Source organism: Mycteria americana, chromosome 1 (genome assembly GCF_035582795.1).
Source record: "Mycteria americana isolate JAX WOST 10 ecotype Jacksonville Zoo and Gardens chromosome 1, USCA_MyAme_1.0, whole genome shotgun sequence".
NCBI lineage: Eukaryota > Metazoa > Chordata > Aves > Ciconiiformes > Ciconiidae > Mycteria > Mycteria americana.
In genome coordinates, this window is record NC_134365.1 from 138,886,044 (window position 1) to 138,913,861 (window position 27,818).

A 27,818-nucleotide genomic window follows, 5' to 3' on the forward strand; every position below is an offset into this window, starting at 1 on the left:
TAATTTGCTTTTTGCTCATAACGTTTCTTTTGCTTTCTCTCTTCTGCTTAGGTTGCTTTGAATGTTGCATTAAGTGCCTAGGAGGAGTGCCATATGCTTCGCTCGTGGCAACCATTCTCTGCTTCTCGGGGGTAGCGTTGTTTTGTGGCTGTGGCCACGTGGCGCTCACAGGAACTGTGTCTATCCTCGAGCAGCACTTCTCCACGACTGCCAGCGACCATGCTTTGCTGAGTGAAGTGTAAGTATGCCTCCCATTTCCATTATTTTTCATAATGCGCTCATGGTAAATGAGTAGAGATGGATTCAAACCTCAGTCTCCATCCCCGAGTGTTAGCTTGCTTGTTTGTCCAACAGCACTCAGTGGTTTTTTGGTGTTGACACACAAAGAACCAGAGTGTGTATCCTGCTTAACCTGTTTGTATTGGGACCAATACTATTTAATATCTTCATCAATGATGTAGATAGTGGGATTGAGTGCACCCTCAGCAGGTTTGCAGATGACACCAAGCTGATGTGCTTGAGGGAATATGGAACCTCATGAGGTTCAACAAGGCCAAGTACAAGGTCCTGCACCTGGTTGGGGTAACCCCCAGTGTCAATACAGGCTGGGGGATGAAGGGATTGAGAGCAGCCCTGCAGAGAAGGACTTGGGGGTCTGGTGGATGAAAAATGGACATGAGCTGGCAATGCGCGCTTGCAGCCCAGAAAGCCAACTGTGTCCTGGGCTGCATCAAAAGAAGCGTGGCCAGAGGGAGTTGGGGTTGTTGGGGTTGTTCAGCCAGGAAAAGAGAAGGCTCCGGGGAGACCTTATTGCAGACTTTAAATGTATAAAGGGGGCATATTAAAAAAAAAAAAAAAAAAAAGAGATAGACTTTTTACCAAGGCCTGTAGTGACAGGACAAGGGGCAACAGTTTTAATCTGAAAGAGGGTAGATTTAGTGTTACAAATTTATTGTAGTGATACAAATAACTGGGAAGCGTTGTTCTGTCCATCACCCCCTCAGAAGAAGGTGAGAGGGTATTGTACAAACGAGACAGAGAGAAAAGACTGGAAAGAGCTTAAATGTTTGTCCCTGTGACCATAGCCTTTGGAAGTAACCACCGGTGAAATAGTTGGGGCTTTTGTGTTCCCGAGGCTTCTCCGTGATACCAGAGGAAGGCCTGGAGGCTTGCGTCAGGGCCCACAGGCAAGGCCCAGCCCCACCGGCACGGGCCTCTACTTCCCCTTGACGCTGAGGGATGCGCGGGCCTCAGGCTCTGGGCCGGCAGTCCGAACACGCTGGGCCTTACGCGGCCCCTGCAGCTGGACCACCAGGCTTTGAGAAGGCTCGTGTCCGGCAGCAGTGGGGAATTGTGCTCGAGTTGCGATTCACTGGTGTCGGGATGCTGACTGGGCCTGGGTTCGGCCTCCTGCCCATTGCTTACCGTGGGGCAGCACCGGCCGCAGGCACAGCACGTGGCTGGCCCTGGAGATGTCTCCATGCCGGGGCAGGGGGGCGGCGCGAGGAAGGGCAGCCGAAACCTGCTGAAAGCCGCCCGAAGGCTCTGGGTGGGAGTCCCTGTGCAGGCCACGTGTGTCTGTGAAGAGGGGGCCCACATGGCACATGCTTGTGGGCCAGTTTGCATGCACTGAGCCTGAGGCTTCCACAACTGACCCCTTCCCGTCCCCCGGGAGCACTGGTATCGGTCCCACAGCACCGTGTCGGGGCTTCTCCCCCTTGCAGGACCCCCTGTGCCCAGATCTGCCATGCAGCTCTGGGACTGCACCCCACCAGGGTCCCATGTGTCCCCCCAGCACCTCCCACACCGGCTGCGGCTGGGCACCGTGTTCCCAGCTCCAGTGCGTGAGCCGCAGGGACCCTGCAGTTACCCACAAAATTTAGCAAGAAACTAAGCAGCTGCTCTTCAGCGACTGACTAACAAAATGTCCTTGTGCTTTTATTGGTCTTCATTTGAGCAAAACAGAAGAAATTGCAAAAGTAGCCGTAACAGGCAGCAAGTTTTAACTTTCGGAGAATTGTTGACAATGGTTCTTGTCAAGTCAGCGTCAGCAGCTGGGAAAATGAGTCATTCTGACCAAAGCAGCTGAGGTCTTAGGCTCTGTCAGGGTCTAACAAGGCAAGGGAGAAGAGGTGCTAGAAAGGGGCAAATAATTTAAGGCCAAAGAGACATAAAATAAGTTGAAAAATGTACTAGTAGGGCACCCTTTGTGGAGTGCATTTTTAACCAGATTTCATATTATTAATTCCTGGTAACATGCATCAGGTTCCTCCTAGACTATTAATGATGGTGAAATGAATTCTTCTGTTCTCTCTCAAATGCTGACTTAATTTTTTTCATGCTTTACAGCACAGGTGCAACAGATTTATCCTGTTATTTTTAATCAGTTTGGAAAATAAACATAACGCTTCCCACATGTACTTTTAAATGAGCAATATCCTATTTTCATACATGGGATGTGCTATCTGTCTGGATAACATTTAACTATATAAATGGTAGTAATCAGTTTTCTTTAAATTAAGCTCAAACATGCAGATGCTCTTTGGAGATGTACGTGTATGCTAGCAGCTACTTAGTGGAGAGTGGTAAGGATTGAAAAAAAAACATCTGAGGAAAAATATATTTATCCTTAGAAAACTGGCAGTATGGATGTATAAAATTAACCTCTTTGTTCTGTGAATAGCTTCATCCAGAATAACCATCCCGACAATCAAATTACTTTTAAGAAGGTGTAAGTTCTGGAGAAGTTGTGCTAATAACAAAGTATGACTTTTGGAGACCAGAAGAAATGTCATATGAAAGATATGGCATTCTGGTCCTCCAAAACAATCAGGTTCAGATACGGAATCTGACTGATAATATTTAGAAACTATTCTTTCCATTTACCTATTCTGGCCAGAGTAAAAATACCGTAAGAGTGTCATTGCAGATGGTAGATTCTTAAGGAATTGAGAACCTTCTCAAATCATATCCGAGGGAAGTGCTTATGCCACGTGCCCTGCAATCTTCTTCCTCTGGACGGTTCCAGAGTACCTGAAATGGACTTTTTCAGTTTTTAAAAATTTAATTACATTTTGGGGAGCTCCACACTGCTGTGACTTAAGGCACCGAAACTACCTGCTCACTTGGAAGTACCCTTCTGGGCATTCCTCAGAAGTCACTGCACATTTGCCGAGTTTTGTATCAGAGAAGTATCACAGAGTTTGCAAATTTTTGCAAACATACATTAACTGGCTTTTACAGGTGGAAATGGTGAATTTCAGGGACTGCTTCCTTTCCCTAAGCCAAAGGAATCACCATGGAGCCTGGTAGTTCAGCCAGTAGTTCAGCTCCAGCCTTTGCCATTTCAAAGCCCTATGTTGTCCATGTCAGACATTCCCCGAGTTAGGTGTCAGGATTAATAACAGGAAAAAAAAAATCTCCATAGTGGAGGCATGAAATTGTGACTTCAAGCTGGTGACTAATACCAGTCAGTGTAAAAACTGCAGCACAAACAGGGGAGGCTCAAGTGGCTGCAAGATTAATGCACATCAGTATTGCTTACCTGTAGAAGCAGGATAGTTCTGTTGGTGCTCTCCTGCAGCCTGCTTGCTTAAAATACATTAAGGAGCCTTGAACTGTGTTTCTAGAAAAGGAATTATCTCATACCTATTATGATTTGGGAGGACTGACTTTGTTTTTATAGGACTAAAATCTAATTATATCTTTTTTCTTTTCGATTTTAGAATACAGCTAATGCAGTATGTAATTTATGGCATTGCATCATTTTTCTTCTTGTATGGAATAATCCTTTTGGCAGAAGGTTTTTATACAACAAGTGCTGTGAAGGAGTTGCATGGAGAGTTCAAAACGACAGCCTGTGGCCGCTGCATCAGTGGAATGGTGAGTAGCATTAGAAATGGGAACAGTCGTCTTCGCTTGCTAAAACCTGTTGGGCTCGGTCTGAGTCCTGTGTTTTTGAACAACAGTATATTGCTGCCTTCTTTGTTTAACTCCTTATGGGTGGTTAGAGTTAATCCCTGTTGCTGGTCCTTCTTTGAACTTCGAGGATGCTTGCTCAAATCCGAATTCTGCAGATTGGGGTGGTACTGTGGCCTCCCCTGTCATAAAGCTGAACCCACGGGTCTAAACTCAGTTGATGGAGACTGCTAACTTTAAAAGACTCAGTGCGAGACAAAATGAAATTTGTACTTTTAAACATAGAGCACACTAGTGATGCTTAAAGGCAGACTGTAAAATGGCTGTGGTTTGCAGAGCTATTTAACGAACTGTAATGCCTCTGACTTGTATAGTCAATTCTGCTTGAGGATGTCTGGATCCTTCAGACAAACAGTAATGAATGAAGCTTTGCAACATTTTTGCATTTGAATCAAGTATTGCTGTCTTGCTTTTGCAGATGGCAGAAGACATACAGATAATAGTGAGTCTTTTTCACAAAGCTAAAACACTTAAAGCCTTAAAGTTACAAGCCATCTTCCCTTCAGAATACTTCTGTATTAGAATAAAATTTTAAACAAAGTTTAACTAAAAATAAAATTTCAGATTCTCACCCACGTTGCCCCCTAAGGCGCACTCTGCAAGAACAGAAACATAACTGTGTTTCTGAGACAGGATTTCAAAGCTATTTCTGAAAATCTGAATTCAAAGCTCATAGTTATGGAGGAAGCTAAGCAGTATGACAGATCGCCCACGGGAAAGTGTGGGTGAAAAGAGAAGAGGCTTTTGATGTGATTGTTGCATTTTAATATACAATCTATATCCTGTACTTAAAAAAATAGGTACTTTCAGCTGGTTAAATACAAAGGAGATGCATGTTTATTTTCAAGAGGGTTAACAATTTTCCACTGTGCTGTTGGATACTTATTGGATTTTTCAAGAGCTAATAAAGATAAGACATCCCATCACTTTCCAGTTAAACAGCTATTTGCTCGCTCTTTTTCTAGCAAGTATGATCTTCACTGAGGAGCAAAACTAGATCTAAAGCATGTTTTCCAAAGATCCAAAATACAGTAGAAACATACACATACCTGCATCTCATTAGTGCAGACAATTGCTTATGCAGTTGAGTAGCTGCAGGCACCTGACTGCCAGCTGCTTGTACAAATACAAGTGTGACACATGGAAATATGACAGAAAAATGTGTTTTTACATTTGCCTGTATTTTTCCACACAATGAAGGAGAGAATTTAGCAGCTGAGTAATGTCTTGGAATTGTGGTAAGACACATCAGTGGTTAGTGGTGACAGTCATGGCGTAAAAATGCCTGTATGCCACTGTGTAGTGGTAGAGCTGCTTAAAACACCAGGGTTAGAACAAGGATTGCAAGGAGACATAATATCTTATCACACTAGTGGCTGCAGCTGGGTACGGACAACAGGCTTTTGGACATACAGTGATTTTTTTTTTTTTTTTCCTTCCCCCTCTTTGATCAAGAGCTCCTCTACTTCTTCCTCCGTTGCGTTACCAAGCAAGGTCCTGAAAGGCCGTCCCTTTCATCTTGCATAAGGTTATTACAGAAGACAGACTTCCAACTTTCCAAAGTTATTTGTGTTGGCTGTGGTAACGCAGAATAGCCATTTCCCACACTTATAGCATTAAATGTGAGAGTAAGCGTGTTTTTTTCCTGGCTATTTTAGGAGTTAAAGGCTTTGTGTACTTTCTCTCATGCACACTTCCATATATACCTATGCAAAACCAGATTTTACGTACAGTGTAACTATAGAAATCCTTTAAACTGGTCCACTTGGTCCTTACCAAAATCCAAAGAGAGAATTCTCAATTCTCGCATAAAAACCGTACAGGTCTGGTGTACAGCACTATCCAATAGGAAATAGGATATTTTGGTTCAGTTGTGTATAAATTAAAGGCTGACTGGGTTTTTTATGGGCCTTAGTTTTGCAAGCACTTCCACCTCCCCACACACACACCACCTTCGTTCACTGTAAAATCTAACCGATTGCCCAGCCTTTGCTATCACGTTTGCAGTGTTGTTCAGCACGTCTGGACAAAAACCTATGAGGACGCAAACTTCCACCACTGCAGCATTAGTTCAGTCTGTCAGTTCTGGGTCAGGCTGAGACAACCTCCCCCAACAGAGCCTTTCCCATTCTTGCTGTTCTCTGGCACGCAAGTTTCAAGTGAGATAGTACAGCATCAGTGCTTTACTTTGGAAGTAAAGCCTTTCCAGTCCACCTACAGTTAAATAACAGTGAAAAGGGAACACACAAGATGTAACAGCATTCCCCCGCTTTCCAAGTAGGTTCCAAATCCTAGTCTCACCAGGAGGAGGGAGCTAGGAGCTGATGCCAGAGCTACTGTTTCACCATAAAACTTAGAAGAAGAGGGAAAAGGGAAGAGGTCCCGTGGGAGGGGGAAGCTGGAGATTTCCAAAGCAGTGAGTGCCATACTTTATAATCTTACCAAAGAAAATGCACATAATTTTTTTTGTTAAAAAGAGCAAACCCAAACCAGCAACTTCCAGTGGAAAATCCATGATTCTGTAAGGTGAAGTAACCCATTTTCTTCTTGGCAATGTGTATTAGATCAATTGAATCTTTCTGATGTGCTGTAACCATCGTGGTATGTTTTCAAAAATAGGTATTCTCAAACGTTACATTCAAAATTGATTTCAATAAATCAGGGAGTACGGGAGAGCCCTGTGAACATCTATTCACTCTACTGTTTTGATTTGCAAGTTGTATAGAAATGCTAGTATGTTACAGTTGATTTTAAAAACTCCTTTTAAATTGATTTTTGATGGAGTTTTATTTGGTTTAGCCTACAACCAGCATCCCTGCTTAGCTGAGAATCTTGAGAAATTAATGGACTGCTCTTGCAGGAGGGCAAGCTGTTTACTCAAGCAGACTGATGAAAAAGGAAATGTCTGAATTACTTTCTCAGTAGCACTTAAACTACCAAAGTATTTGTAAGCAACGAGAATACTGATTTTATTTGTGCTTGGAAATCAAATGTTTTGGTACTTTATTTCTGAAAGTATGCTTAAAGATTATTTTGAAGCATTTTTAAGGAAAATTCAAGTATTCTTTTCAAAGAATAAACGTGAAGTGCTTGTGTTTTCTCTGCCCAGTTTGTTTTCCTCACCTATGTGCTTGGAGTGGCCTGGCTTGGGGTCTTTGGCTTCTCTGCTGTGCCTGTCTTTATGTTCTATAACATATGGTCAACTTGCGAAGTCATCAGATCTTTTCAGACAAATATGACAGTTCCAGGGGACCAGATCTGCGTGGATATCAGGCAATACGGTACTCATTTTAATCCTGATTAAATGCTTTATCCTTTCTCCTTGGTCTGTCTTCAGTAGTTTTGTCTCAGCCTTATCCAATGAACCAAATGCAAAAGCATCTTGTATCTCTGAATGTGCTATTACTTTTCTAATTAATTCAGATTACACTGATCTCTTTCCAGATGCAATCAATTTAACTGAACTGGCAAGTCATTTATCTAAAATGATTTTGTAGCAGTTTCCAATACTATAATATTAGGTTTAAAAATAGATCAGCCTCAAAATAAACTGCTTAGAAACAGCACTGAGAAACAGATAACCAGATTCTGGTTTTTGAACCCCCATATGCATATATTCTTTCCTTTCAAAAAGCTTTTTTTACATCTAAATATGAAGTTAACACCTGAACTTTGCTCGAACGATTACTTTCAGTTAGAAGACCAAAAACCTGGACTCAAGAGTCTGTCTTAACTATTAATGAATTAATATTGCTTTCTGATGACACAGAAATCTGAGGGGGGTGCAGGTAGCAGAGGAGTGGGACAATAGCTTAAAATAGGATCAAGCTTTTCAGATAGTTCATTCCTTAAGGTGATGTTTTCCTGAGGTTCATCTTTTCAGCTTCCCTTGTGCAGAAGAGCTTTTGTCACCGATACTTTTGGCTTCATTTTAGCTAGCATTTTCTAAGAATGTTTCACTCTTTGGACTAACTCATTCAAAGCTGAGAAAACGGATTCAGAGTTGAAAAGTAAGAAAGCTTGGTTTTGCTTTCCTATCTGGGCTGTAAGTCCAGTAGGAGAAGATAAGATACACTAATTTTAAAAGCAAGAAATCCCAAATCAGTTAAATGTTTGCATCCTATTTTAGCAGCTGACAGCAAGAGGCTGGGAAGACGTTTTCTTCAGCAGCAAAGCCTAGGAGTGCAGGGGGAAGAAGATGTGCTCCTCCACCTTTCTGCTTCTCCCGGTCATTTCGCAGCTGTATGAGCACCGTGTAGGACTGTGCTGTTCCTCTGATCAGTAAAAACATTCGGGTTTCAATGAGTGACAGAAGAGAGCAGCTCCTTAACAGGCAACTTGTGTCACTGAACTGTCCTCACATTTTTGGGTGGAAGCAGTTGCTAAAAGGCTTCAAGTGTATATTACAATTGCAGAGAAGAAGCTGGCTTTGAAGTAAATCCTATAAAGTCTTTTTGATTCTTTCAAAGTGTTTACTCAAGGCTTTTTACCTACTGGAACTAAAACAGAAGAAAATCCTTCTGTAATTCTTCCCTCTATCTCCATATTCACACTCGTCTACAGTAGTTACTTGTTCAAGTAGAACTAGTAGATCTAGTAAGTGCTATCCTGAAAGGTACCGAGTACCTCTGAGATGCAGATTATCCCTTTCAATGCTGAGTGGGGGAGTAGGCAGTATGGGACTGGACCTGAAGTGCAAAAACCCAACCAACCATTTGGCTGCCATATGGGAAAACCACATCTGAGAACATATCTTGGCAGCAAGCCTCGGTATAGGGAGAAAGCACAACTTGAGTGACTTGTTTTAATTCCTCCCGCCAACTGAAAGCTGTACTGGTCAACGCACGGATGCCCAGAATGGGAACACAACTGGCAAGTGGGTGGAAAAGATGAGAAGGGAACAGAAAGCGTGTGTTGATTGCTAAAATTAGTGCCTTCTTTTGCTGTGGTATTTCAGGTATTATCCCTTGGAACGCTGTACCTGGCAAAGCCTGTGGCCCGATTTTAGAGAACATCTGCAACACGAATGAGGTACAGAAATGTAGCCTGTGTGCAGCTTTCGCCTACAAGTCACTTGAGCACTGTGTAATAAATAACTTGATGAAAGTTTTTGGAGAAAACTAATCCTAATAGTATAAAGAGATTGATTTAAACACGACACTGAAATTACTCTGTTAGGTTATCCAAAAAATGAAAATTAGTTCAGAACATTTTTATACTCTAAAGCTTTGAATACCTTGCTATGAAGATGGTTTTATTATCCTTATTCTGTAGAACGGTTGAAATGCATTTTATACTATCCTCAATTACTTCAATGTTTTTAACATGTTTTTTCTCTAGTTCTACATGTCGTATCACCTGTTCATTGTGGCTTGTGCTGGAGCTGGTGCCACTGTCATAGCATTGGTGGGTAGTATTTTTTGTTGTTTTATTGTGTAACATGTTCCTTTCAGGCTTAAGATGCTTTAAGATTAAATTTTCTTAAAAATGTATCTTAAAAAGTGTATCTTAAAAATAGCGATACTAGACATTAAGGAGGGCGAGCCGTAATCGCCATTATTTGCTGCTATGGTTTGGTCATTACAGGTCAGCAGGTCCCGAACTTCTGCTTTAAGAAGTCACCTTAACCCATTTCCCCCATCCTTAGAATAAAATTCTTTGCATGTCCTTTGAAAATCATACTTCTACCCACTATTTCTATTTTTATGTCCACTATTTCTTTTCATTTTCGTAGTTTACTTGATCAATCGCTTGTAACCTCTTGGTTTTCTTGTCTGGACCCAGGCAGTTTGACTAGTCCAACTCTGCAATGCCAGTTACAGGTAGCAGTTGGAAAAAGGGACGTTAACAAGATGACTTGCTTCATATGTCTAACGCTTCCTCTAGCTGCCAGCTTCTAACTGCCTGTCAGCCAAATCCCGGTGTAATGCTCACTATTCTTTGACCAAGTAGCCTTAGGTCTGTATGTAGGTTATCCTCTCCGGATAAATGGCACGTTATTTTTCTTGCATCTTCACCCTGGAAGAAGCTCAGAATAACGTCTGTTGTATAAGTATCAACAGTTGCCCAAATGGGCTTGAGCCGTCACCTTGTATCTTACTCTCCTGTGTTTTGTTCTCTTCCACCAGCTGATCTACATGATGGCTACTACATATAACTATGCTGTTTTGAAGTTTAAGAGTCGGGAAGATTGCTGCACTAAATTCTAAATTGTATAAGCCCAGTAAAGAGCTGCATTGCGTAGCTTGAAATACCACTGACACCCTAGGCTAAAAGTCTAGCTTTCTGAATTTTGTTACAGTAATTGTAAATAGCTTCAGTAAGCATCATTTAGCTTATCAGATTAATAAAATGACTTCGTGTATATGAACTATGATGTGGATGAGATCTGGCTATTTTTTCCTGTCGAGAGGATTCAGTTACTGTAGGGGTGTTTGTAAATCATCCTTCTGAAGATGGGATGTTTCCATTTCAAGTCTCCACTTGCTTTCTAACAGCCACCTCTAAAACAAATACTGGAACAGTTCAGGGTTTATTCTTCATCCTGAACACCAAATACAACCCCCCTGAGCATACAAAATATATATGATACAAAAGATAAGGAATAGTAAAGTAGTGCCAGTCTCTTTTGGCAGAAATCAGAAGCCCAGGTATTATGAACTAATTGGCTTGTATTTCCAGTGCACAGATGATAAAGTTGATAATTTTCTTTTACTTCATTTTCAAGTAATCGTGAAATCATGCTCTCTGAAAAGGAAGTACATCCTTGTATTAGCTCTGCGTAAAACAATCACATTCTTTCATTTGGACCCTGAACTAGTAAGAAACAGCGTATAAATAGCTTCTGTTCTTGTATGGCTTGCACTTTAGTAACTGATTTCTCAGTAGCCAGATCTCAAAACTGTAAGTATGACTGCACGTGAAGCAAAACCATGCATAGATCATAGAGACCTTTTTACACTGTTGGGATTAAAAAAAAAAGAAGTGAATCAGTGTTTTCAGATGTAGATTTTTTGCATGAAGTATGGTGAAAAGAAGTTGGGAAGAGATGAATGCACAAACTAGAAAAAATCCACCCAACAATAATAATAATAATAAAAAAAAGAACCATATATCGCTATATATGATGTAAAACTCTTCACCCGAGGTTGGACAATGGAAGTTTAAAATGTAGTTATAAAAATATACGATTAAGACTTCTTAACCCAGAGATTGCATGCTTTTGCTTAGTTTTGGACTCATGTTTTGTTGTTTAATTTTTCAATATGTTAATGTAGCCTTGCTCACGTAAATAAAACTGTTTACAGTTTCAGGCTTTTTCCAGGGGGAGGGTGGAATTCTCATCTGCTTGTTGGGGGAAAAGAATTTTACCAGGATCTGGGCTTGGATATACATAAACACCACAACCTTAGAAAGCAGTTCTTCTGAGCACCTCGTAGTTTACAGATTACATAAATTGCCACGTACAAAACTTTCTTCCCGCTTCCCCCCATTCTGCATTTTAATTGATCCGTACAACTCCGTAGCTCATTTTATTAGTTATACTAACTTTCTCTAAACTGTGAATAACCAACTGAAGTATTAGCATGCCAAATTGTAGAGATCTTTGAAAACAGCCTCTGTGCTTCTTTTAATAACAGAATGCTTATTAACGTAGAATAACTTTTTTTTTGGTCGTTATTTTAAAGAGCGTCTATATTAATCTAACTAGCAGCTTGCTTTGCCTCTTGACATGCTCACTAGCCATCATGCTCACCCTTCTCTTCCAGATCCACTTCCTCATGATACTGTCTTCTAACTGGGCCTACTTAAAGGATGCAAGCAAAATGCAGGCCTACCAAGATATCAAAGCAAAAGAAGAGCAGGAGCTTCAGGATATCCAGTCTCGGTCAAAAGAGCAACTCAATTCTTACACATAAATGTTTGCCACAGTAATTCAGCAGAAGAATGCTGTAGCTCTGACAAATCAACAAATAGCTGCTCTGCAGTACAGATGTGTGTCTACCAAACAAAATTAGAGAGAAGTGCAAAAGCTTCACATTCCAGCTCCTGGAACACATTCATAGGGAAATCTTCCCACGGGTAATCTGCCATCCTTTCACACAGAGAATGGAGGTTTTATTCCAGGCATTTTAAAAGGCAACACTTCACAATAAGTGACCAAATTATTCTTCTTCGAGACTTTTGGTATTTAATATTAGACATGTTCTCCAGCATGACGTCCTGCACAAAACCGTGGCAGGTGCTCCAAACCAGCAGGCAGTAGATCTCTGTACAGACCTTAGGCAAAGACACGTGTACGGTGTGTGATGTAGTATCTCAGTTTACATACCAAACGAAACTGTGGCCGGCTAAGATTTCTGACAGCTCGTGCTTACGTGACAGCACAACTGCAGCAGTTCCTAAGCTGCAACAGAGCTGTCTTTGACCACTCTTTCCGTGGGCCACAGGAACAGCACTCTACTTCTGTGCCACACTTTTTTATGATGAAGCAGTCACACTCCTGTGCTTATGTGAGCGCTGAGCAGATGTCCCAAGTTTTAATCATTTTATTAACTATTTAATGGAATGTAGATCCCCGGATCTGGATAATGATCCCCTTCTTTGAAAATAAATGTCAGCTTTGCCTTAATATTTATTTTCTATAAATGTCTTAGCATTTATATAGTGGCAGGAGACCATTATCCTTTACGTTTTAAGTAAGTGAAAAGTGTTACCTTATTAAAATGACACTGATCTGACTATTCCAAATGAGCGGATGAGAAAGTTTGCAGAGTTTTACACAAACAATAAAAATTACAGCCATAAAACAGAATACAGGATGTCCACCTTTCTCTATCTTGGTGCTTAGCAAATTTATAGTCAGTGCTTATGTGTTTTCCTTTTTACAAATTAATTAGCACATTAAGAAAACGTGGTGTTCAGAAAAAACAAAAACAAAAACAAACTGGTGCCATTTTAAAGTCATTTCCCATAGAAGTCTGCCTTCTAATTAATGTTTTTTTCAGAAGCATTCAGTGATATCTTGAGTATTAGTGATGGTATATTTGGTGTTTGTTCTATATGATATATATATATATATATAAATGTTGGGGGAAAAAGAAAAATACATCAGTCATTTGAAAAAAATGAAATATTCAAGTCATACCCATGTTAAGCTGACATGTGGTTTGATAGTTTTGACTGTTTGCTGAATATAAATCAAAGGAAGCACAACTTTCTTCAAGTCAGTATTAAGAGAAAAGGAATTTTGGGGGTATTAACTTCAAATAGAATTTTCTTTGTTAAATATTGAAGTCTAATTTGACAGTTTCAAAAAAGGGGCAAAGTTGATCAATGTAGAGCAAATATGACAAAATAGCCTAGTGTATGTTCTTACCTGTTGCATGAAGGAGACATTTCTACAGCAATGCAGGTGATGTTCTAGCCCAGTGTTTGCATAAGGGTAATAACGGAGGCAGTGTCTTAAAGCCTAATTCTTTTCTAATTCAGTGTAGCTATTACTGGGAGTTTTTGAAGTTTTGTTTAAGTAGTCTAATATTTTTATGTAAAGAGCATTAAATTTTGCTATGTATAAATTTTTGTAACCTAACAGTGAATCAATATTTTCTATCAGTGCCAAGGGCTTCCTGTAGTTACATCCAAGTGTTAAAATAAATATTTGTAGATAATAGACAACACTTGTGTATGCTTATTTGGAAACAGACCTACAGCTACTCTATACTAGCGCATCTCTGTGCTTTATGTCTCTATCTGAAGTTAAACACGTTCTGTCCAGTAGCATCCACTTGCTCCTGTACTGGGAAAGGATGCCCGGTAGGTAGGTGTACGCTTCAGCATGGTAAGTCAGCGAGTGTTTCTAGCATGAAGTATTGGTAGTTGTTCCAGGCCAGCATAATGCAACAAGCACTATCCACCCCATTCTGGACAGCAAACAGGAGGAGTCTCTCAGAAATGTTGTGAATGCCCGCATTGCTGCAGCAGCAAATTAAGCAGCATGTAAAATTAGACTAGCCACCAAATCACTTTTTATCTTGATTTCTAAAAGCAAAGTTTATCTCTGTCACATTTTTGGTACATCGTGTTTCAACATCCAGACAGAGCTTTGGTTTTTGCCCCTAAATTCTGTCAAACTTGGCTTCATGTTCTTGTAGTTGGGTCAAGATGAGCAGCCTCAAATGCAGTGCAAGTTGTAATATATGCTGCCACCCAAAATTACTTCATTGGTAAAAAATACTGTATTTTATACTGTAAATAAAGTTTAATGATCTTGCCTATAATCTACCTACAAAATACAAAGCTTAAATAAAGATGAGTTAAATAGCATTTTTATTTGAATCTCTCCATTCTGGGCTGGTTAATACCAACAACATGATACGTGAGATGAGATAAGGCTGCTTTTAAAAGTGTTTGTTTCCCCTGCCATAGCAGTAAAAGGGGCACGTCAGCTTGGTTCTAGCACACTCTGCTCTCTGAAACTGCGCGAGCCAAGGGTCTCCACAGGACACCTTTACAAAGGTGCTGAGGACTGCATTTTTTGTTACCTGTACACTGTTACTTTGACCTACAGGTTGTAACAGGTGGAGGGAAGGAGGGGGGGGGGGTGGGAGCACCCCTTGAAAAGCTGTCAAAGTTTATAGGCATTCAGTGCCATTTCTTTGCCCTGCTTTGTCCGTTCACCTCACTCAAGGGCCTCCTTCTGGATTAGTAGCACATCAGGGCTCACTCTCTGAAGTCAGTGACTGAAGTGGTGAGACAGCTCAAAATCACCTTTATTAACTTATAATTATACAGCCTGCAGTCTTTGTGCCTAACATTTATTACAACTTCTTACAGGTAGAAAGTTGCTTTAAAAACATTTTTATTGTAGTAATAATAATAATTTATAAAAAAATCAGTAGCTATTGTTCACCAGAAGTTTTCATCCACGTCTCCATGAGAAATGCCTGTAGCACTGTATTATGGATAGAAGGGAGGGAAAGAAAGTGATATGAGTCCAGAGTAGTTTCTTATCTTAAATATAAATACTTGTTTTAGAGAGAAAGTTGAAGTTCCATGCAGTTTAAGTGACTGCATATAATCATTGGCTTTATGTCCACCTATGCTGCAATTCTTTTGCTGTAGGAAATAAGCAAGCTTCAAGGGGGAGGATTTGGGTCTTCATGAACAGAAAGCCATCTCATCTATCAAAAAAGCAGTACTACCTATCCACTGCTGTTGTAGTGCTTACCCAGTGAAAAGAACACTATACATACAGATTCCTATTCAGGAGCACCAGGGTGTAAGGTCTGCTGTGTAAAACAGCACTTTGAAGGCACAGATAATACTGAATCATTACTGCAGTTAGCATGAGCATTTAATCTTTTTAACCATTCCATATTTTTTGCTTATATATATATATTTTCAATGCTACATCTTCAAATAAATGGAAAGATTTGACAGACATGGGGTTGGGTTTGTTTTTTTTCTTTCCCCTATCAAGCAACTAAAACCTACATCTCCTTATTTATCGACATCTAGAGAGACCCAGGGGAAATGCCCTAGCTGTGTAACTCAGTGCAGGCAGCCAAAACCTCTGAAAAAAGTGTGTGAACTAGTTTGTTAAAAGTCCATGATGCTACTGATAAATCAAAGCTAGCTTCAACGCTAATAACGGACCATCTGCAAGGTGCAGTGCAGACAAACTTTCACAGGGTCATTACCCAAGAAGAATCCTTCCTACTTCAGCTCACTGTGAAGGAACTGAGATGCTGCCGAGTGGCAGATAAAAGGTTTTAATTGCCACAGCTATTGAAACAGATCATTGAATGTAGTTCCCAGATCTGAGTGCCATATAGTACATAACTTCCCCTAAGAACTGGAAGGATCGCCAATTTTTCCAACACATTTGCTTTTGATTACTATTTTGTTTATATTTATTTTGCTTTTTAAGAAGGCAGATGTCTCTTAACTGTAATTCATACTGTAACTACTAATATGGGGTATTAGACATGATTAATAGTAATATATGAGCCTTACCTGTCATCGTTTTCACTAGATAGAAGTCCCTCTGTAAGTGATACTTCTCCTATTTCTTCTTTCTTTGAATCCTGGCCGCCAACAGGAAAATACACTTTTGGTAAATGGTTCTTAAGTGAAGGTTTAAGTGAGTCTTAGTAATAATAGCACCTGTACTTTAAAGCGCCTAACTGAAAATAAACCCCCTATTTCTACAAATGCTGCATTGCATCTAGAATAATGATGCTTTGGAAAATCAGATTTGGATAATGTTGGAACAAAAGTGCGCTACAGTATTTCATGAAAGTAATGTTCACCCATGTACATACCTGTTCTTTTAAGGTCAAATTTTACATTTTGCCAGAATAAATGCTGTCAGTTGTGTTAGTGGAACACAAACTGACCTGTGTAGATTCAAACTGTATTTGAACACAGTTTAAACTAAAAATTGAGAACATGTAAATTTAAATACTGTCCTAGTACCTAAAAAACAAACTAGCACCCCCCCAGCAGACCAAAAAAAAAAAGGCCAAAAAAACAACCACCTTGTAAAAGAAAGTTTTCAGGTTTTTTTTTCTTTTGAATCAACACATTTCTGCACTACAAACCCAAACACTCATCTCTGCAGGTTGTTACATAAAGCTTCTGAATGAAGAAAAAAATGAAAGAATGAGAATATTGTTTTCATTCTAAGCAAGACATAAATTCAGCCAATAATATTTTTGGGACCAGGTTTTGAGAATAATCACCTTGTTTGCCAGTTCCTGCTCTCTGCTCTGCTGAATTATTCTCATGTATTTTTCTAATGGATTTGGAGTAGGATCCTTTAAGTCATCTTCAGCACCAGAATTACTGTTTTCAAGTTTTCCTCCCTCCTTATCTTCATTGATTTTCATTGAGTCTTGGATCCACTTTAAGAAACAAAATCAAAATGAAATACCGATCAGCTCAAGAAAAATACCTTTATACCTAAATACCTGCACTACATGCAGGATTTCATGTTAACCTCAGTAAAACATGCCAGTCTGAACAGCATTAAATTTGTTACATGCAGTTCAAGATGAAATGTTCAGCTATTGCTTCAACTCAAAAAGTGACATTCAAGAAATTCCACTCTAACCCTGCCTGGATGTCTGAGATGCTGTGAGGCCTGAGGCTTCTATATGCGACATCTACACATGAATTGAAGATGAGCTGACACAGGTATGCAAGTTTCTTGAAGGGCCTAGTTTGCTGGTGTGAAGGGTAGCATGAGCATGCCTGATCAGTACCACTAAACTAAATCAAATTAATCAAAGTCTTAAGGGTGGGAAGAGGAAGACGAAATGGGAGGGAGCAAAAAACAAGTTTTATACAGGTCCTAGAAGTCCAGAACACTACTTCAACACGTGCTACACGGCTCAAAGGGATTTAAGCAAACTCCTTAAGGTCTCCTTATAACTTCTGCTTCCAAGGAAGTACCCTACATACACTGATACAGGCTAACAGACATTAACATGTTCTGGTGTTGTCCCACCAGCAGTGGTCCAGACCAGACCACCAGACCAGAAAGTCAAGGAATGTATAGCTTGTTCCAAGAACATGGTGACAGCTGTCTTCTAAGTTCTGGCCGTAAAACTGTAGCTTCCAGTTACGTGAAGCGTGGAAGAAAAACCATCTGTTTCCAGTGAAAAAGCTACTTGGCATACGGAGAAATTCTAGCGAGACTCATTGGTTAATCGCACAAGTACATAAAAGAACTTAGCTTCTACTACTTTCACTTAAAGAATAAAATCTTTTTTTAACCAAGTAACACACACAGCAATCCTAAAATACATGGCACTACAAAGCTGCATTACTGTCAGAAATTAAAATACTAAATCACCACCTCTTTGTTAAGCTTTTCCACTTCTTTTTGCTCTCTTTCCAAAGCTTCCTGTTGTTCTCTCTCTCCCCTTTCTTCTTCCAAGTTTTTCTCAACTTCTCTATTCTGTTCTTCAATCTGTCTTTGATCCAGCACCGCTGTGAAAAATTATTTCAACATCTGTAATTTGATTTATGTATTCAGTAATCTACTGCAGTAGCATGCAAATAAGTAACAGGTTCCTGTATAACACTAATAGTAAACAAAAAACCACTGGATATATTGTTTATACATATACCAAAGTTATTCTTAGGTATCTGGTAATGTTTCTTCCCATCTCTATACATTTTTAGTCTGATATATGACTCACTAAGAGTTAAACAGCAGAGCCAAAGTAGAGGCCAGAGAGTTGACAAATCTCTCTATGCACTTCTCATTCCTACCATGGACTTTCTCATTAAATCTCTGTTACCCTAAAGTTCACGTTGCTATAGTCTTTCCCTCCCTGCAATATGGTTGGATACAATTCTTCATATTTATAAAGCAAAGTACTTAAAAACCCTTTGAAAATTATTGCAGGACACACTGCTGATGTGACCAGTATATTCAAAAAGCTGTGTAAGTAGAACAGCATTCAGATAGTAATTAGATGGGCAAACTAAATACTGGGAATTGTCAGAAGCTAGAAAGTTCTTCTCTTAATAATCATCATGCTTCCATCTAGAACAATTAGAAAAGCAGCATATGCTGCACTGAAATCATCCTCATCTACCCAAAGAATTAAAACAGCATTGTAATAATACAGTTTGCAAACAGAGTCAAAAATTTTAAAAAATCCAGACAAGCAGTACATAAAACACTTCAAAAAAAAAAACAAAACAAAACCTTTCAAGCCTTATTTCTATCAAGAGCAGAAATAATATTTAATAATTATCCTCAAGAGAAAAGAAAAAAACAAAATCGTCTCTCCAGAAGCTGAACGGGGGCAAAGGGAGGGACGGGACACGGATGAGGACGGACAGGTGGCAAAAGTGTTTAAATTAAAAACAAATTTTACCAAAACCAGGGTGAAAAAGACATCCTCATACAGTAAAGCAAAAGAAAACATTCCTTCCTCTTTATTACATAATTAGCACTTTTGGAAAGATTTTTCAATCACACCAGCATACATACCTATAGAATGTTAAATATCTGGCTTTTTGTTTTATACGTTTGACATTTAAACAAGGTATTCACTTTTGTTTCTGAGAACTCACTTAAGTCCTGCAGCGAAGTGGCTGTTGCTGGCACCGTGGCTGTGACATGGTTTCCATTGACGATGTCCCCAGATGGATGCAAGGCATCACTTTCACACTGCTCTGGAATGTCCCCCTGATCTGGAGACGAAATTTGAACAATGGCTTCATTATTTTGTAATTACAATAGTGGGGCACAGCAATGGACACAAAGTGTGGGAATGGCTGAATTAGAACACATAAATATCAGCACTAATTGAGCATTTTCCCTTCAACTTGACCATTTCCCTGAGGATTAAGAATTATCATAGGCTGTACTTGCTTCTTTAATTACAGAATTGTTAGTTTTGAAATTAGCTATTGGAACACATCTGTTTACAAAGCCAAAACAGATTCATGAACAAATATACAACAGAAAACCAAACTGTTTTCATTTCTTTACATAATCAAGATACAGGTCACAGAAAAATTACATGTCCAAGCTTAGCTCATCCTTTCCATGCACATAAAACAACCTTTAATTATTTGATCACATACTATTTCTTTATTAGGATCCTTGCCTTCTTCAGTGCACAGGATGGATACTGCTAACTCAGATATTCTACATTATATTTTCTTCTCCCTGAGCAACATGGCTCTGAATTTACAAAAACACAATTCCTGTACTTCCTCTGTGATCATTGCTGTGATACTCAACTGCTTCTTACTTATTTGCAAACTCAATTTTATGGGAGAAAGCAAAAAGAGGTAACAAGTCAGATGTAGCCATTATCTCTAGGTAGCCAAACTGAAATACACAGGAGCATTTTGCCAATCATTTAGTGTAATATAGTACGGATACCTTACATATGTCCTTAAGTTTTGCGTAAAGGTTTAGAAAATACCAATTTCCCAACCCAAAACAATATAGTACAAAACATCTTCACATTAACCTTTCTGCAAAAGAAAAAAGGTAACACTCTTTGTACACCTTCACTCCTTTATGTAAGGGTGGACAGCAGAGATACGTTATTTCCCTAAGACGAGCACATCAACTAAAAGCAATTACTGTCAACAGAAATTCCAATCTTTTCTTGCTAGAGCTCACTCACAATAGGATTAAAAGGCTCTCCATATTTTCTGGCATCTCCTTCACTCCATTCCTCCTGGGTTACCTTCTCCTCTTTTTAGCCATTCCGATTTCCTTCTACATACTGAGATTGGCTTTTGATGCAGTCTGACCCAACTGAAGTACTGTTGATTTACAAATCATTGGCATATGCAAACTCTTAAAATTATTCTTTGGACTACCACACGTCACTAAATGATACAGTGGTAACTTATTTGAGCACAGCATCTACTCAGGCCTAATTGCCAAGAAAATGCCAGTCTATTCTCATATGTGATAAATTAAAAGTGAAATATGTAACGTATTCCTGGAAGTCTCTAATATGAAATCAAACAAATAAATCTAAAACTAATTAAAATATGAGACAAGTAGAAACCATTAGTGGCTACAGGCTCGGTTCACATTCAAATAATGCATTTAAAGCTTATAAAAAGAAAACTAAATGAGGTAAATCAAAAAACAACAGATGTACAGAGTAAAACTTCAGAGAAATGCATAGATGAGTCATCAGCTTCTGCTAGTTAACACTAAACACTATCAGCACATTTGCTGTTTAAACAAACAGTATCTTTTCTGGTTGGCTGGTTGGTTTTTAAAATACTGAAAGCCATATTCTCACAGGTTCAGGAGAGTGAGCAAGGGCATCACTCCATCTTCCATACAACCTAACCACAACCAGAAGAATAAGCGAGTCTCAGACCCAGGAAAACACTCACACCAGTTAGGAATATTTTCTTTGAAATCAGTGATCCTAACTCTCCCATACAATAATTATAATCTCTTCACCAACTGTGAATTTAATTATACCACCCAATGATGTATCTCCACCAATCTCAAGGCTTTACAGACCTAACAAAATTTGGAAATGGAAAAGGTGTTTAGCTTACTCTTCACATCTTTCTCATTGACAATTTCACTTACTTTAAACCCACAGTTTCATGCGAGATAAGGCTGCTCAGATCCAACATTAAGATGTCACTCAACTGCTGAAAAACTAGGAAATAAAGCCAGTAACTGTGTGCTATTTCTCTCTCCATATACAAATGGCTATAAAGTGCATTAACTTCTATTAGCCTCTTCTTTCTACAGTACAAAAATTTTTGAAAACTGACCCTGCAGGCTTGACTGCAGCATATAGAGAGAAGGAAACATTTTATAGCATGCAATGCAAAACACCACATAATGACAAAGCTCTTCCTGCAATCAACAGAGAGCAGAAATGTAAATAAATAAAACGCTGACCTCAGAGAAAAAAAATTAGGATAAAATTTCTTTCAGTAACTGAACCATATGTTCCAAAACTACTCCAAGACGCTGATTAATGACAGCATAATTGCAAACGTTCTTCACACATTTAACCCAGTTCTAAAGTAACTTCTAATTCATAATACTATTTAAGCCTCAGTCACTGAAGGAAAAAATCAACAAGAGTATATGTAACAGCTGCAGAAATTTATCTTCAGAATTGCAACTTGGTAATACTGCTCTGATATTGGTCCATGATGAACACTCCTTGGAGTTTTACTTTATGCAGCAAATATAATAGAGCCTCAAGTTAGTTCATATACTAGTGCACTTTGCTGGTTTTTTAAAAAAAAAATCCTACACAATTTTAAAACATTGTGAAACAACTGTCAGACCTACGTGCATTAATCAGAACAAGGTTACGCAAGATTTCAGAGCAAATAGTATGTTCCCAAATTTCAGAACCAACTCGATTTTAGTGTCTACTTATTATGACATACCTTCTCCTCTAAAGACGCAAATATGAAGAAAATGAATCCCTCATCATCTGGGACAGTTTGTTTTTCTTATTTCCAGCATCAGTCAGAATTTTTTCTCTCCAACTACAGTCTTAAAGTATCAAGACAATTGTCTTACAACTGTTAAGCCCTAAGATGTTCAACAAACTGTCTAAAATGCACTAAAACTTACATTCGAGAGAAGAAACGCATTCTTCAAGGTCCTCATACATTAGTTTCTCTGGTTTGGGGATATCACTGAAATCTTGTTTATCTGTTCGTTGATTACGAAGTCTGAAAGAAGAAGGAAGAACATAAATAATTTAATAAATATAAATGCTAAACTTTTAAGCAAATAGCGATCTGAGATTTAAATACAAGGATTACTCACATGCTTAGCAACAGACTAAAAAAACATGCAACCTAAATGCTGTAACTTTCTAACTCAAAAAGTCAGCTCCATTTCTCTGGTAGCTGTCTCCCTGCAGACCTTCCCCAAGGCCTATATATGACATGAAGGCATTACATTAAAACAAAATACGCTCTCAAAAGGCATAAAAAGTTGTAAGAAAGAAAAAAAGGAGAAATACAATGAAGTGTGACACTTAGTCAACTAAAATTAAGAAATTTGCCTTTTTGGGATCTGTGTTGCAGTCTAATTCCCACTTTAATGTCATCTTAACAGACGTGTTTGAAATGTATTAGGATTAGATGTCTGGCAAAACATATATGCAGGGGTGAAAATCTGGGTGCTATGAAAAATGGGGTTAGTGCCCTCATTCTAAATGCCCATTTATCTCATCAGAAAGATAATGTGAAAGAACAATATCTCTCACGTGACCCAGCTACTAAACTCTGACCAGAACCAGAATAGCAAAAGGAGTGCAGGTCACTAATGAAATTCAGCAGCAGCACTTCATAAAGAAGCTTACTTCACACCAGCTGGTGCTCTTCACCACGGCATAAATATGTTTGTGCTTACAATTTCTAGGGAATTCAGGTCTTCTACGGGGCAAAAGTGGAGAACAAACAGGACATACCCCCACAATGAGACATGTTCAATAAAAAAAAATGTGTATCTGGGGACAAACAAATAAATCTGCATTGTCAGAAGGATAGTTCAGTAATGTCACTGGGGAAAAATACCATGTACATTAAATACAACAGAATAAATGGAACTTCAAGTTTTTGGAAGTCTACTTCATGTTTTTAGTCTTTCCTTCACAGAAATGGTTACGTGTTAAATAATTCTCAAGGACACAAGGTTCAAGGACGAACATGTCACTTTCTTCAATACTGCGTCCTGCAGCACTGCTACAAAGACAGTCAATACACTGCCTCAGATTCAACAAACAGAAGAGGTCTGCCTCATGAAGACCAGTAAACACGTGTATTTCCAAAGAGTTTTCAAAATTCATTCCATCAAACAAAGCTGGCAACCAAACCCTGGACTGTACCTAATGTCAATATTCCATAAAACAGTACTGGTGTGCCAATCAACACCAAATAATTAAATTGCATGAGTTACACTTATAATTACCATTAAAGCTTAAAGAAAAAACAACCACCACCATCTAAGCTATTTTGTTAATGTCTGAAATTACTTTTTTAGCCTAAAACTGGTAACAACCCTCACAATCGGTTTCTTCAGCCCTAAACAAAAAAGGAATGGTTTAGATAATAATCTGCTTTATAACTCTAGTCTTCCTGTCTGTGTTTATTGGCTTCCTTCATACCATTCATATCTTGAAACATCAATAAACAAGGAGCTCCTGTAGTCACGGAAGCAATTGTTCTTCTGCACTGACAGAGCTCTAACTTGTAATGGCTTACTGGTGTTATAGCATCGTATTTTCCTTTCTTTTCTTTTGAAAGAAGTTCCTATTGCCACCTAAAATCTACAGGTCATAAACTAATCCCACGATACACATCAATGATGTGGCATTTGCCTAATAATGAGAGTAAATAGCTGGAAAAGCCCACACATGCATTTCTCAAATATTTTATGTAACAAAACAGTCCAAGGCACAAGAAATTAAAAAATACTCAACAAAAGAATGTTTTTCCTTTAAGTAAGTCTTGGGAAAGCAGCAAGTTCAAGAAAATTATTGGGACCTCATACCCTTGCTTTGTCACGAGGAACCCAAGAAAGCAACTAGAAACCATAGCTGCCTGCCCAGACCCTGACGTGTTCTTTGCAACACAACTTGCTCATGCTGTTCACTCTTCAGGCAGCGTGGACTCTACAACATCCTTCAAAGAAGTACAGTCCCTCACAGTATTAGAGCATTTTCCTGTATCACCTTAACATGCAGGTTAACACTCAACCTTCACTTTGTAAGGTCTGTCACAGGAATACAGGAAATCTGAGACATACTGTAGAACATGTGAATGAGCAGGGAAAGAAGAGACAGCCACTTAAAAGAAACTAATCTCACAGTCCCTAGAAATTCCAACAGCTTCTTTTCAAGGCCAAGAACATAAAGGCTCTCCCCAAATTCTAACCACAAAAGAGACCCTCTCTGCATTAAATCTATATTGAGGACTTGATAACAACAAAATAGGAAAGCCCTACAAATGCCTGCTAGAGCTGCCCCAGGCCAAGCAGTCTTTCTTCAGCCATCAAATCTGGAATGATGGCTAGCAGGTTACGGTCAATTCAAGTGTCTCTTCCTAGGAAAGAAACATTAAAAATTAAATACTCGAGGTTCTTCTGAAGGCACCTATTCAGGATTCTCACTTTTGGAGAATGGAGGCAGCAGTGACTGTTAAGAACAGAAGAATGTCATACATGGAAACAGGAGATACAGAGAGGAAAGGGAAGTCATTTTTAATGCAGCTTAATTTTCCAAGTTATTCATTTACTTAAAAGAGGTCTTAAAAAAAAAAAAACCACAAAGGAAAAGAGTAAAGTTCTGCTACCCATCCCCTTCCCACATGCAAAGGAGACTGGAGATTCCAATTCTGAAAGCAGTTATACAGGCACATGAACAAGATCTTCAGAGAAAAAAAAAAAAAGGTTAGCATTACAGCTTGTTAATGAATGAAGTGAGAATGTACAACTGCCTTGATTTAAACTCTCAGACAGCAGAAACTACCAAGCTTTAATCAGCAAAAGCTCATCAGTCAGGTTGCAGATGTGAAAAATAGAGACACGCTAAAAGAGACATAGCTTTGCTCAAGGAATTAGTGACCTTTTTTATTAAGGGTTTTTGTGTGCATCAAATATAACCTCAATAGCTTTTGAAGATCAAGCATATGCAAAAGGCCTGTTCTGATATGGGAAAGACAAGAGATTATCACTGCTTTGGACAGGAATTTGTGATGAGCTTGTAGTTTTACCTTTTTCTTGAAAAATTATTTCAAGTCATTGAAACATGAAGTTTACCCCTCTAAAGACCCAACATCGTCTTCTGAAATGAAGTTTATTCTCAAATTAGTCTACAACATCAGCAGGAGTTCGTTAAGCCTTATCAGGATCACATTTATATGGACAGCACAGAAGCCTACTAGAGGAATCAAACCTGTCAAATCCCAAAAGAGGCCATGACAGCAAACTGCTAAAAATACGTTCACATTCAGGTAATTCATATGAGGGTGAGGATCTCCAATAGAATTGTTGTAAATAAGACATGCCAAGTGACAGTCAGTTAATAGGCCACTGTAGTACCTTCACACTCCCATTTGCAACACAGTACAGGCATTATTCTTACTCAAAAAAGTATACAGTCTAAATTTTTAAGTTATCAATATAGTCCAAAGTTATGGGACACCAGGAGAAGTCAGATATATCTTGGACATATGCATCCATTCCTCACATGTTTAAAAAATAAGATTTTTTTCATAGATACTTATACATAGGCATGCCAGTCAGTTGTTGTTTAACTCTGATTTACTTTTAGGAACAGATTTTACTTTTTTAGGAAACTTTTAGAAAACACGTTTTCTGAAATTAGTGATTAACAGAATATTTATTTATTAGCAATGAATCTTTCATTCAGCTGTCTGAACGTGGTCTACTGTGTAAGGAAATACAATCAAAGAGAAGGTCTACACTGACACAATAGAGTTCAAGCGCTGCAGAACTTCCAACTCTCTTAAAATACGAGGATCCACAACACACTTTGCTTTAAATAACAGCATGCAATGCTTTCAGAAGTTCATCAGAACACTGACACATGAAAAGTAGAAAAGAGGAGAAGAGGGGAAAAGCAGAAGTTTACTGTTAAATCTAGAGCTATATCTAAGGAGGTATCTACAGCAGCCTGAAAACCAACAAGGTAAATCAGTTTGACCTGAGCCCAGGAACATCTAAGCTTTGTATGACTTGTATCTGTCAGGTGTGCCTTAGCGGTGACAGCGCACACCACATGAACCACCTTCTATCTTCGAAGCCAGACACCGTAACAAAGCAATACTTACACTGGTTGAAGCAGCACAAACTGAAAGTGCTGAGAAGCAGTTCTAAACAGTGTTTTAATCACAGAGGAACTAATATACCTAAACAGCAGAATTTGAGCTAAGTTTCAGTGACGGATATTTATCAATTTGCTATATCTGCATTAAACTAACAGGCGCTTAGGATGCCTCACATTCTCACTCTCCAGGCTTTTTAGTCCTTTGGCTAGCACTTTTCCATGGCAGCGGGTTTTTTAGGCCCTGGAGCTAGTGCTACCATTACTGTTTCTCCCCAACAGAGGGAATCTTTGGAATAACCTTTCATCCTTGCTCAACTACACTAGTGAAATGACTTTACAAAACACTTTGTAAATCAATCAAGTTTTATTTTGTCATAGGACAAGACAAAAACCATCGCATTCATCTGAAGTTTCCAATGCATTTGAGGTTTAAGTATTTCACTGCACATAACTTTGCACTGTAAGGAAGCACAAATTTAACAGAGGTGGAAATGTCAAATCACATTTGCCAAAGGTGTTTGGATTTGGGAGGAGGGGTGTTTGGTTTTTAAAACTAAGTTCCTCTTGAGGCATGATATTGAAGAATGGAAATCCTTATCCATCTTTAGAAAAGTTCTCACTTTTAAAATTAATAGCTTACTTGAATTGTAAAAGCAGCTATCACCATGAACAGTTACATAAATGTTTCTTTAAAAAGCAGGTTAAAAATGTTGCTTTGTAAACAATGTTACCTGATTTTCTGGCCATGACTGGATGGTGAGGAAGAAACAGACTCAGAAGATGAAATAGGCTTTGAAATAGGAGAAAGCACCTGGTCAACACTCTGCTGTGAAGAGGCAAGGTACGAGCCACTGATGTCTGCAGATAAAAATCCCACAATTTGTATTAGTCAGTTATTTGTCCTATCACTTTTCAGACAAGGCTGGTTTTTACAACACATGCATAATTAGACTGTGCAGGCACCACCACTATAGGGCAACTAGCATCCAAATCTACCAGGATTAACATGAATTTTCTTGTCCTGGTTATTTCTTTTTTTTTTTTTAACCCCTCCTGTATGGCAATTCTCCTCTGCAAGCCTTCACCATCATAAACTTACTCCTCACAAAGCCTATGATTATCATCACTCCATAATACATCCATGTTCCCCACAAACTGCATCCCCTCTGCCAAATACCAAATAATTTCTCCCATGCTGGGCATTAGAGAAAGCAGAAAGGGACCCAGATTTCAAGCTAGGGATGTGCTTACTAGCCAGCAAAAGATAACGCTTGAGGTCTCCCAAAGGCCATTCTTCATTACGAAAGTTAACCTGGAGGTTTCATTTTCTACAGATTAGTTAAAATGGGTGATGAAGCAAAGAAAAAAATCTTTGAAGATTTTATGCTCTTATCAACAGCTGTAAAGTTAGCCGGGAAGGAAAACAGACAGACAGTATGACTAGAGAAACCTTGAGTTTACTAGGAAACCAAGGTAAAAACCAAACCCCCTGCATTA

The 27,818-nt window shown here is 38.9% G+C and overlaps 2 protein-coding genes across 3 annotated transcripts in view; one reads left to right on the forward strand and one right to left on the reverse strand.

The window, feature by feature from the left end:
- The window catches only part of GPM6B (glycoprotein M6B), a 109,915-nt gene extending 95,846 nt beyond the window's left edge, over positions 1-14,069 (forward strand). The window contains exons 2-7 of one of the 2 annotated variants that reach the window (XM_075522125.1): positions 52-238; positions 3,726-3,882; positions 7,088-7,259; positions 8,936-9,009; positions 9,319-9,384; positions 11,748-14,069. In XM_075522125.1, the coding sequence (XP_075378240.1) occupies positions 52-238; positions 3,726-3,882; positions 7,088-7,259; positions 8,936-9,009; positions 9,319-9,384; positions 11,748-11,897 (806 nt within the window). In that variant the 3' untranslated portion in view covers positions 11,898-14,069. Of the gene's footprint in view, positions 1-51; positions 239-3,725; positions 3,883-7,087; positions 7,260-8,935; positions 9,010-9,318; positions 9,385-10,106 lie in introns of both variants that reach the window. The other variant, XM_075522135.1, reaches the window with a different exon arrangement.
- Positions 14,070-14,721: 652 nt separating this feature from the next.
- The window catches only part of OFD1 (OFD1 centriole and centriolar satellite protein), a 35,747-nt gene continuing 22,650 nt past the window's right edge, over positions 14,722-27,818 (reverse strand). The window contains exons 16-22 of the mRNA XM_075522111.1: positions 27,053-27,179; positions 22,097-22,197; positions 19,075-19,194; positions 17,843-17,976; positions 16,725-16,886; positions 15,997-16,067; positions 14,722-14,932 (exon numbers count right to left, since the gene is read on the reverse strand). Of these exons, the coding sequence (XP_075378226.1) occupies positions 14,887-14,932; positions 15,997-16,067; positions 16,725-16,886; positions 17,843-17,976; positions 19,075-19,194; positions 22,097-22,197; positions 27,053-27,179 (761 nt within the window). The 3' untranslated portion in view covers positions 14,722-14,886. The remainder of the gene's footprint in view (positions 14,933-15,996; positions 16,068-16,724; positions 16,887-17,842; positions 17,977-19,074; positions 19,195-22,096; positions 22,198-27,052; positions 27,180-27,818) is intronic.